The 12,697-nt window shown below is 33.1% G+C and overlaps 1 protein-coding gene across 5 annotated transcripts in view; it reads left to right on the plus strand.

The window, feature by feature from the left end:
- LanB1 (laminin subunit beta-1) overlaps window positions 1-12,697 on the plus strand; it is a 169,827-nt gene that overhangs the window by 75,576 nt on the left and 81,554 nt on the right. For all 5 annotated transcript variants that reach the window (XM_089239267.1, XM_089239264.1, XM_089239265.1 and 2 more), the window contains 2 exons: window positions 4,144-4,264; window positions 8,120-8,302. In XM_089239267.1, the coding sequence (XP_089095393.1) occupies window positions 4,144-4,264; window positions 8,120-8,302 (304 nt within the window). The remainder of the gene's footprint in view (window positions 1-4,143; window positions 4,265-8,119; window positions 8,303-12,697) is intronic.

Here is a 12,697-nt window from a genome sequence, read left to right on the forward strand (position 1 = left end):
CAGCTCCTGCACATTTTTTTGTACTATAGAACCTTGATATACAGCCGGACTCGGTATAATGAACTCAGATTCAATGAATTCCTTAATTTAATGAATTTTTTTCTGAAGTTCTGATGAAAATAAAGGTCAAATCCCTATTTAACAAAGACCCTCAAAAAAATTGTAATGAATTATTTCAAACTATTCTCAATTTTTCCTTATTTCTCATCACCAAAACCCACAATTGGAAGATAAGTCTTCCCACACAAGATTTGACCTTCAGCCTTTCTCCAGAGACAAAAAAGGAAGAGGGGTAGAAATCTGTTCTTTTTTGAGTACATGAGACAATAAAGCCATTCAGAGGCATGGGAAGGTTTCAAGCCAATTGGTGTACACCAATACGTATAAAACATTATTCACATGTTTAGATTTCAGTAAAGAAGTAAATTTACTTCAAGTTGGTGCTTTGTTTTAGCAAGCAAAAAGTGACGGGTCACCTGAAGAGGAAGTGTTTTTTTGGTTAGCAAAAAAGTTATGATTGCGACAGAATTTGATAAAAATGTTGAACATATCAAACTTCTCTCAAGCACTTTTTTTCATGAATCCTGATTTTATTCTTAAGTTTATATCTTTTTTTCAATTGTTAGAAATAAGTTGTAACCACAACCTCAAAGTAAGTAAAATTTTACAATTTCCCGTTTCGAGTGCATTAATGCTCCTGATCAGTTTGACCCCGACTTAATGATTTCATTGATTTCCCTGAATAAAATTGAATGTTTCTTCCAATTTGTTAAATCAGGGCTTGACTGTATTGTTAAATCAGATATATCACATCCGCCATCATGTCCCCATTATTTTATTAGATTAATAAAAACCATTTTCATACATACCATTATATTATAGTTAAAATACAATGCAGAGTAAACCATGCCCCTGACTGTATTCACCTTATTCTGCGCTTGAGAAATAAAAAAACGCTTTTCCACTTGTTCCATCATCAAAGTCTGGTAAATGAAAAACACTTTTACTCATTTTCTGTCAACAATGTGTTAACAGTTTGTAATATGGCTTGTTTTAGAAATTTCCAAATTAAAATTCAGCTTATATATTCAGGAGAAAAAAACTAAGGTTTAAAACTGTTTTCACAGATTTTATTTTATTAAAAGTTTTACTGGTACGTCAATTTTGTTCCACATTTGTTTCAAATTATGTCTTCAAATCTAGGTTTGGCACTATCAACTGAATTTTTGATACAGAAAACATTCTGATGCCAATAAGTGGTAACGAAAGTAATAATAATAAAATTATTATTAAAATAATATTTTAACAGGAAATACAAAGATGTGACCTTTTTTGAATACATTTAAAAAAAATACAGCTGATTAACTGTTAAAACAGCTACTACATTATTTAGCTAATTATCTCTATTTTTACAGTAATTTTTATCCAATTATTTTGGTTTTACAGTAATTTTTATCCAATTATTTTGGTTTTACAGTAGTTTTTAAACTATTTCACTTTCTTCAACCATTGATATTCTAAATTGAAAAATCCTTGAGCAGAAAGGTGCCATTTACCAAGTATTCACTTTCATCTTGGTCTGCTAGAAATTCATATATTCTTTTGGGCCATTAATAGTAAAATGCTTTATATCTCTCCTCGAAATGCAGGACTTCTGATTTGTACTACAAGCTTCATAACATGCAATATAAAATTGTTCAGGCTTATATGCCCATATTTTAAAATATATATAGCAGTGGGTGTTATGAGTGATTCTCAAAAGTATCCGATTTTTATTTGTATTGGAAATTTTTGTTACACAGGTATCTCTTGGCTTTGTAAGATAATCACTTCATGCAATTTAACTGTAACACAATTTTCAAAAGTTAATTTAAGAATTGCTACCTGTGAAGTTTGGCCTGAAGTTTAATCTTAACTGCAAAAGTGAGCTTGGAAACGGTTAAAATAGCAAAATTTGTTTTGATTTGAGGATGAGAGGAGACAAATGCAGCTGAAACACTCAAACTAAATTAACCAGAGCTTGCTAATTAACACTTTCTGGTAACACATTGACAATTTAATTGAAGAAAAGATCCTAATGAGACTAGAATTTCCATATTTCCAAGAAACAGGGCCGTCTTAAGAACATCATGGGGCCCCTGGGCCAAATGGTTTTTCTGAGGCCCTTCCAGGGAAATTTTCGAAAATCTCAACCCGGGGTGTACCACCTTTTGATTTTTAATAACCAATCATCCATACGTAAGAATCAGTTCCCATTTTTGTGAGGCCCCCCTTTTCTCTTGAGGCCCCTGGGCTGTGCCCGGGTGATCCATGCATTAAGACAGCACTGCCAAGAGATATTCAATATTCTCTGTCTTTGTGACCAAAGTTTCTATAAAGAGATAAAAAATACTGTCTGTCAGTTAAATCTTGACTGTTTCTTTGAAAAAGTTAAGGGAAAGTGCCCAAATACTGTCCCTTCTAAGCAAAATCATTAATTTTGAAAACTTGTTTAGAGTTAAAAATAATTTAAAAACTGATTTAAGTAACTCAACTCCATACCTAATAGTGCTGCAAGTGTAATTGTACTAAGTTTTTCCTGACCGAAAATAGATAAATAATCAAATCAGTGCAAATTTTGGATTTTCATCAAAAGTGTTCTAATTCCACCCCCCTTTCCAGCTATTATCTACACATTTATTTTTATTGGAAACTTGATTAAAACAGTGTTAAGATCTCTTATAATAAATTTATGGAGATGAAAACATGTTTATACATATTTTTAAATAAGCTTAAGTTATTATAAGTTTCTTAGTAAATAAATTACACCTAAATTATTTAGGCATCTAAACAAAGATTGCAAACAAAGTTTTGAGTTTTGTTGATGATGAACACATCTCATGGCACCACTTGAACCATTTTGAATACTTGACCAGTTTTAATATAGCTATAAAGTCATATTTCTTTGTTTTATTTTTGGAGGTTTTGTTGACTATGTGTTCCAGGTTGATATTTATCTTCGATGATGAGACTTTTCTCAGCCTTTTATTAGAATTGTTTCTTTTTATGTTCTTCCATCATTTTTTTCTTTTCCATAAAGGATTTTAGAGATATTTTATGGGGACTTCCATGTGTATATATATATAGTTACCAGGAATAAAGTCCCGGCTGTGAAAGATGTTGAAGTCTAGAAGTGTGTGTGTTAAACACAGTATAAAAAGATTGACAAGTGATTCATACATTCAAGTGATCAATTGAAATAGTCTAAGTATCAGGAAAAAATAAATAAAAATATATCACAAGAACAGTACATTATGAGTATCCTAAATCCATCCCCGGGACGGATTTGAGATATTCAGAGGGGGACATATTTAGGAATTCAGCTATAATAATAATTGTGACTGCTCCTGACTAAACGACTACAGCTACATGACTATGAAAATTGCAATGCAATATTCAAGTAATGGTGTATAATTATCAATCTCTAACTGATAAAAAAATTACCTTGGGGAGTAAATGTAACTGTTAAAGTTGGTTTCACACTGTAACAAGTTATAACAAAAACTATTTTCAAAAAATTAAAGTGTAAATGAAGAGAGCAAAGCAACTACATCACTGCAAGTAATCAACTGAACGTTCTGAAGAGTTTCCTGGCACTCTTGCAAGATAGCAGCTCTGTACATGCAAATTAGAGAGGAGGACAAATTTATGGTAGGGAACAGATTTGAGGCACTTTTCCCCAATCAGCCTATCATTGCAGGCTTTTCAGAAAAGCAAAAATCCACACTCATCAGTACCAGTTTATTCATCATCCAATTGAGGACAGCTGAAAGTAATAAGGCATTGATTAAATTTGTTTTTATGGCTTGAATTCATGAGACTTTTTTTATAATTTTGAGTAATTAATTCATTCACAAAAATTTATCTTGCTGCTTGGAGTTAAATTTATTATTTTCTTAGTTCTAAATTCGAAAACCCTTATCTTTTCTTACTCATGTTAAATTCACTCACTTTACACAATTACTTTGTGGAATCAATTAATTGCAAAAAGAGGGAGGAAATACAATTATATGTTTTTAAATGACAAATTAATTGTAATTTTTATTTAAAATTTGGTTTGCAGTAACTGAAGTGATTATTTATGAGTTTTCATTTGTTGCAAAGGTTCATGGACAGTGTGAATGCACCCACCACACTAAAGAAAAAAACTGTGATAAATGTGAAGATCTTTATAATGATCTTGATTGGAGGCCTGCTTTTGGAAGACAGACTAATGCATGTAAAAGTATGACTTTAAATTTTTAATATCTTTTGGTTTGCACACATTAAATAGTTAGATTCAAGTTAGAGAAAATTAGTGTAAGAGGGGTCAGATAACCATAAATTAACCCTGTAGAGCAGTGTATTGATGATTTTTATTCAGTGGCGAGGAAAGAAAAATTTTAATGTAGCCCTCATTATACCATGTATGTTGGGGGATATGGTTTACTTGCACATTACAGCATATCTATGGTATGGCAGGGTATGTAATAGTGGATTTTCTTAATTCTATGAAATAATTGGGGATGTGATAGTGGCTGCGGTATATCTGATTTTGTAATATAACAGGGTTTATGTATATATGTTTTCTTCTCTGGTTTCTGTAATCAATGATGATTATAGGAAACTTTGTCTCAAGTTAATGATGATCATTTCCATACTTTAGTACAAAACACATACTTTATCACGAAACATTTTCTTTTCTATTAAAAACATTGTCTCACTAGACACATCACCTCAATTTGAACAATAAAGTCATTGTTTATTGGTCCTACCATTGGTTTGTTTGACAGAATCATGATACTAAAGGTTTGCAGGCCTGTGTCATCAGTCAAATGGTACCTTGATTCAATTAAAGTTTGATGATATTATCCTATCGACACAGATTGTGTCCTCAAGCATTCATGGTTATGTTTTGTTTTTATGATTCAAATAGGTTTTGACTTTTTATTTGCATTTGACCAGACACTTTGAACTGGGAAAAAACTGATCAAGAGATTAGTGCAGTTCAATAAACAAATAAGAATTTGGCTCACTGAGCTTGTTCTGAGTTGGAAGTTTTGACTCTTCGATTCAGCCCAAAGCATAATGGAAACTGTTGTCCTATTAAACTAAATGACATTTCCTTAGATTTTAAAGGTCTTAAAGTAGTTCTGTTTTATAAATAGTGAGTTTTAACAGAAGGGAATTTGTCAAATGACATCAATTTATTATAACATTCCATGTCATATACAGTATTTTGTTGAATTTTTCATAGTGAAGATATGTAGTTGTCCTTTTTACAATTTGTCTTCATTTGTCCATAACCATGGCTATTGATGGGCATTCTTAAGAGAGTTTTTGTTGTTTTCTTCCAAGAAGTGTTTCCAGCTGTTAGTCTTTCATACCAGTCTAGAGTGGGACATTTTGCTTAAATATCAACTGACCTCCTTGGAAAACAACATTGAATCTTATTCAGTATAACTACAAATTTAAAAAAAAAGTTGGTCAGACCGTGTAAATTGTTTTCATGAGAAACATACAGGTGCATTCACAGATGAACACTACCAGATATAAATGCAGTATAAGTATTTAAGCATAAGGAAAAAGAAGCCCAAGGCAGGAGCTTTATTGATCAAATTGCTTTTATCTCCTTTTACAAAATTATGGGGGGTGTACACACAAATATTTCTCCAAACTTTTTTCTCCAGTCATTTTATTTTGGGTGTGACTTACAAAATAAATATTTATTGTAGATCATATAATTATGCAGGGTTATTCAAAATGAATGGTACAAAAAGATAAACATGCCTGTCAATTCTGTAACTAATCTATTTCACACATATCAACATAACATCAAAGGTTAACTCACCAAGTTTCATTTGCCAACACTGAAAAGTGTTGATCTAAAAATGTTGACCATAAAAAAACCCACCTAAATGTTCAATAGAAGTGGTGTTATTCAAAATAAAAGCATAAGTTAAATAAAAACCTTATAGTATGTTAAAATATGCAAGAACTTTAATGCCTCATGATTTTTAAAAATAATTTTGAAGAATATTTGTCCTGTTGGAGTGGCCATTTTCCATAGTCCCAAATTAGTGAAAAATCTTTGAAGTTTTTGCATATTCTAGCATGCTGTAAGCTTTTTATTCTACTTATGCTTTCATTTCGAATAAAAGCACTTCTATTGAATATATTTGGATGGAGGCTGTCACTGCGGGGGGGGGGGGAGGGGTTTGGAGGGTCAGTCAACATGACCTCATAAACCATAATTATTTTTAATATTTATTTTATTTATTTTTTTTATTTATTTTATTTATTTTTTTTATTTTTTTATTTTATTTTTTTTATTTATTTATTTTATTTTTTTATTTATTTTTTTTATTTATTTATTTTTTATTTTTTATTATTTTTTTTATTTATTTATTTTTTTTTTTTGTGAATTGCTTTATTTTATTTGAATATAATGGTACCCATGCCTGCTGAAAATATCCCAAGATTATTCTAAATTAAGTATTTGCCATTAATTTTTTCATGTGAAGGGATGATAAGATTGATGATTCAGGAGAGAAGCAAGGAAATTACTACTCTAGAGCCCTCAGTACATCAGACACATCCCGCTCCATTGTATCAGGATCTTGTGGAACAGCTGTAGTACCAACTTGTTGCTGATTTGGAAGGAAAAAAACGCGGAATGAGAAAAATGCTGCACATAGTTCAGCTTGAAGCACCTGGCAGGCTAAAAAAAGGGAGAAAAAGCCAGATGTATTTATTACCCTTAACAAGAGCATCCCAATACGTATGTTTATGCTGGCATTTACTCTTTTCCCCCCTTCCTTCACCCACATAGTAACAAGTTGCTGCAGCCGCTGTAAAAGATCTCAGAAGCAGAGTGCAAACATACAGGTTGGCATGGTATGTATTTATTACCGCCCCCATGAAGAACCAGAGTTATTATGAATATTTATTACTAAAGACTATTATGGGTAATTTGTTCCAAGAAAACACCCTTTCTTCCGATCTACAAGTTGAATGTTTCAAGTAGCTGATTTGGCAATAAAATAATTACACCCATCCCATTCCAAGAACGACTCCAAGGGCAACCACAGCTATTTAGTGCAGAAATATTTTTTCCATCTCCACTCTCTCATCACAAAACAGCTATCAAGTGACACCATACTTTTTTTTATTCCACTAAAGGATAAAAAGCAGTGTGACTTTTTGATAGTTTTTATGTGAATTAAGCAGATTTTTCTCTGGTAAAAAGTGGAAAATATAATAGAAACTGGAAAGAAAACTAATTTTTTAAACATGTTGAGTATATTTGCATTCACAGAATGTATAAAAACGGCTTCCGTAATATCTGGGTACTTTCTGTAATTCTGTAGTTTAGTAAGTTCAACCATAGAAACTACAGGCAAACTGTAGCAGTTGGCAACTCTGGATGATGAACATTTTTAGGTGAACACTTTTTCAGCAATGAAACTTAGAAAGTTAGCCTCTCACATTATGTTGATATGGGTGAAATAAATTAATTAGTCAAGGGCACATTTTCTTTTTGTATCATTCATTTTGAATTATCTTGTGTAATTACTTATGTTGACATCACTTGAAGTATATGTATGATTCACAATAAAAGTCGTAAATATTTATATTTTAATTTATGTTTTCCCCCCCAAACTTAAATCCTTGTTCTAATTTTAATTTGCAAAATAAAAATGATTTTTTTGCCTATTATATATATTTTTCTACCTATCTCTTGGCTTGGCTTTTCTGTCATCAGAAAATCACAAATTTTTAACTACTGCTGCTAAAATGTTTTTAGTACTTGGCATAAAAAAAAATTCTGCCATATATATCACAATAGTATCTTTTGAAGTTTTGCGTAAATATTTAACTCTTATGGCCATATTAACCGACATAGTTTAACTGCAATCGTAGGTTAAAGGATTAGAGATCTAAATGGATTGGTTAAATTTGGGATTTTAACCAAACCTTGTTTATCTCTAATCCTTTAAAATGCAGTTGCAGTTAAACTCTGTCAGTGAATACAGCCGTTAGATGAATGCAAGAAACAATGCATGATTATTTTAAAGTAAAACTTGTGATGTTCTTCCAGGATGTAATTGCAATGGCCATGCCTCAAAATGTCATTTTGATCATGCTGTGTTTGAAGCAACGGGGAGTGGTGGAGTATGTGATGACTGTGAACATAATACGATGGGACGTAATTGCGAACAGTGTAAACCATTTTTTTACCAAGACCCAAGCCGTGATCTCAGAGATCCGCACATCTGTGAAGGTTGGTTTGTAATTTAATTTATCATTAGAGGAATATTGCTATACATATATACTTTAACTGTTTAAATGCTAAATCAAGAGTTACTTTTGCTCTGAAATTTGGCATTCTGGGCCTTTTTACATGCATATCCCCAGAACTGATTTGAAATTTGAAGAAAAAAGTTTTCTTTGTTTTTTATGATGTTCTATAAATGAAACACCATAAAAATATGCCTGTATTTCAGTTTCACTAACTTTTCAGCCATTCAAAAGAGTGTCGGGAGGAGAAAAAACTTGCACCAAATATAAACAATCCAACCAAAACAATATGCCTATATACCTCAGTCTGGAATCTTATCTTACGCCCCTCTACATTTTTACTTTTGATAAAGAATTGGCAGTTCAAAAAAACACTGAGCACTGAACCAGCACTCTACATATCAGATACTAACCATGATTACCATTCTATTGAAGCGTCAATGTTCCATAAATGGAGCGTGCATTTTCAAATGCACATAGCAGATTCACATGTTATAGTACAAAGAAACTCATTTATTTACTTTAATTGATATATTATATGATAAAGACATGCCAAATAATTTTAAATTTACTTCAAAATTGAATTTTTGACAAATTTCAATCCAAATGAGGGAAAAATGTCAAAAAATTTAAATTTCAAAATTCTGTCAAAAAAGTTTGTGATAACTCAAAGTTTCCAATAGGGATGGGATGAATATTTGACTGCTATTTGACATAAGACCCCTGGACAGATAGAGAGATGGCAACCAGGAGGAGAAGTGATACTACTCTGATGCCAAAGCAAGAAACTGGAAAAGGAAAGCAACCCTTCGCATGGAACAAAGTGGGACGAAATACCTGAGCAGTGAACCATGATGAAATCGAATGCGATCATACCCAAAACACTGCTGGTATATAAGGAAAATCCTTTCATCATCCACTATCATAAGAAAGAATCAAAACTGAGAATTGACTACACTGAAATTAGCATAAACCTTTAAAACCCATAAACAAACAACATCTCATTTGCATATTAATATGGAATAAAATATTATTACACAACTATGACATATGGAAACTGGCAACACACAAAACATAAACATTGGAAACCTGGCCGGGGTCTACAACATAAGGTTTATAGTAAAATGAAAGTTCTCATGACATTATTGACCGTAAAAATGGTCCATGGCCCACCGATGACATGGAGGTAAATATTGCACTTAAGTATAATTACTTTTACAAACATGTTTTTTAAATTAAATTTATATTGCACAATTATATTATCACGTTTTCCTCGAGGGTGATGCCTACTCTCTGTGGGGTTCCCACCGATGATGCGGGACCCCCCATACTATCGGTGATTTGCGGGTCCATTATGTTACACACTATGATGTTAAAAGTATATCACGATTCTGAGTTGTAATTAAAATAAGCATAATTTTACTATTTCTAATCAAAACAAGCAGCACTTATATTTCTCAATTAAAAATTAATTCATTTACCTTACTTTGGCCAGATGGTATTAGACATCAGACACTCAGCTCCATATAGTAGAAAAGCCAGGAATGCATTGGAATTTTTATTGCTTCCCATAACATATCTTGCCCATGACTTGTTTAAGGTTATGGGTTAATAGGTGTCAGGTTACTGTCAGAAGAGAACATTAGTAATCTGCTTAAACTTGTACTTAACCACTTCCCGTACAAGAAGCTTGCGATAAATTTGAATATAGGCGGTAAATGTGGTGGCCTGGTAGCCTGGTTCACAAATGAAAAAAGGAAAAGAAATTTAAAAAAAGAAACAAGTGGGAAGGAACAGCTCAGAGGAATGATTAAATAAGGAAGTATTAGTACAGTGTCTCGTGCTTTTCCACCCTCACGTTCAAACTTGTAAACTTGTTTTGCAGGGTAGTTTTTACTTGTCCTTTTTCTAACTTTCATGTATAGTATATAATAGAAGGATTAGTTCTAAGAAAGACACACACGCATTATATATATATATATGTGTGTGTGGGGGGGGATCACTAAACACACACACACAGGAGTATAGAACGATAAAAAAAATTGTTAAATATTTTCTATGAATGTGAATGGTTTCAGTTTGAAATGGACTTGCAGATCCCATTTCGTAATAGGAACAAAATTGGCAAGATTATGAAATTCCAAGAGATGGTTTCCATGTATGTAAATATTTTGCAAGGTGTGTTCTCACTTTTTGCATAAAACCAACATCTAAGTTTTCTGGGGTTTTTCTCTGGATGTACCAAGGTGACGATCCCATTTATCTCGGATTATCAAGATGACTTCACTGAGTCTGAATGTACGTTATTTTTTCAAACTCCTTCAGTTTTTTTTTCTTCAAAACTGATGGGTTGACAAGCATTGCTGGCATCAAGTCTTTAGGAGGTCATCTCTAATGTGAGCAGACACTTTGATCTGAATTTTGAGAAGCATCTTGTCACCCAACTGCATGCCAGAGATCATATCTTTGAAACACTCTGCCTGGGTATTGCATACTGAACGCACAAGCTATCTTTCAGAGCTGTGTATGGAATCACAGCAAGAGGACTAGCGAGCATATCGCCAACCACGGTCGATTCCTCCAGTTCCAATGCCGCTACAACATGATGGAACACGTTATCTAGGTCGTCACTCCAGCTAGAGTGAATTGTGACTGGAGCTGCCAGAACCACATGGATGGGTTTGAATGCCAGAATTGAGGTGTTTGATAGCAACCCGACTAACATTAGTTGGTTTTTGGGCATTATGAAATTTGCAGCAAATAAAAAATATAAAAAATATTGATTGCGCAGTATAAAAATTTTTTTATTAGACTCCCGATAAAAATCACGTCTGCTGTCACCAATAATATGTGCGATGATGAAAAGAGGAGCGACAACATCTTGTATAAATATATTTAATTTACAAACATATATTGCAGAAATCAAAGAGGCTGTAGAAAAATATATAATATATAATAAAAGGCTATAGAAAAATATTCCTTCAACAACAATTGTGACCATTCATGAGCACGTTCAAAAGCCAACTCCCTTCCACCTTCTTGACAACCTTGATTCTGTAGTTGACTTTGACTGATTCCCTGCATGGCAAAGAGAAAATTATGGAATAAAGGATTCCCTCTCTCAAATACCTGCATTAGAAGTTTGCCAAAGAAAATTTTGAAACTTTTAAAAAAATATACGAGGTCTAAAAAGAGAGAAAAAGTCACGTGAAAAAGGAATCACATGGTGGCTTGATGAGAGCAAAAAATGTTGTTCAAAAAAGGAGTAAAGCAGTTGCCAGATGCAATGTTATGAAAGATTTTGGATTTTGACTGCACTATGAAATTTTGAATAAATACTCATAAGGTCAAAATGTTTCTGAAAATTTTCTACTTATGCTTGAATGTCAGTGGCAAACTTAGTGTACTGCAAAATTAACTGTGGCTGTCTAGTTATAGACTCCATGAACACATTCAATTGTGTATAAATGGGTTATAAATAAATAAATATATATACAGGGTGCAGGCCTGTAGCCAGAAATTTCGTTCGGGGGGGGCCAAAATGGTAGAACAATGATTTGACCATCTTTTCCCCTTTTTCAGTCATTTTCTCACATTTTTTTTGGGGGGGGGCAAGACCACCAAACTTCCCCCCCCCCCCATTACATCCTTGATAGAGTGCATAGCTAACATTTTTTTCTTTTTCTTTCAAACTGAGCACAACTCAGGTCTATCACCATCTATGGACGATTTACTACCTAGTGAGTTGTGCTGGAAGTGTAAATGTGTGTGTACCTTACAATCTGAGTGCGTATGCAGTGTTGTGCTTGACTTTTCAGTGCGGCCATCTGTATTTCAGAAGTGAAGTGAGTGATGTGTTATGGTTGAATTACATTTGTACTGTTTGTAGGTCTGTTGCACTCTGTGATGAGACTTTTTAAAGGGGAGATCGGCTTGCCTTCGTGCCTTGAAGTTGGGCACCACAGTAAACCAACTTCAGCTGACCACTACTGTGGTGATGGTGGTGCATAGTTATCAGCAACCACCACAATTTACTGTCAAGCCCTTGATCCTAGAGGAATACTTCCAATTAGAAAAAGTGTCCAACTAACGTGCAGGCCTCAGATCCATCATTCATATTGCAAGGGGTTGTATATTCATTTAAAATAAAAAAAATTAACTTTCTATGTGGGTACCCTGAGCTCAAAAACCCAAATAAAAAGTTAACTGTCGAATTAACCCAATTAAAAGTTAACCCTGTCACTCTTGAGGCCAATGAAAGAAAATCCCTATTTCTAAGTGCAATATTTGCTGAGATATTTGAATTCAAAAAAAATTGAGAAAAATTGTGGGGGGGGGGGAACAGCATAAATGAGGGGAAATACCATTTTCCGTTAGG

Source organism: Pholcus phalangioides, unplaced genomic scaffold, assembly GCF_987345545.1.
Source record: "Pholcus phalangioides strain wild (caught in Gottingen) unplaced genomic scaffold, Ppha-v1.0 ptg000011l_1, whole genome shotgun sequence".
Classification (NCBI taxonomy): domain Eukaryota; kingdom Metazoa; phylum Arthropoda; class Arachnida; order Araneae; family Pholcidae; genus Pholcus; species Pholcus phalangioides.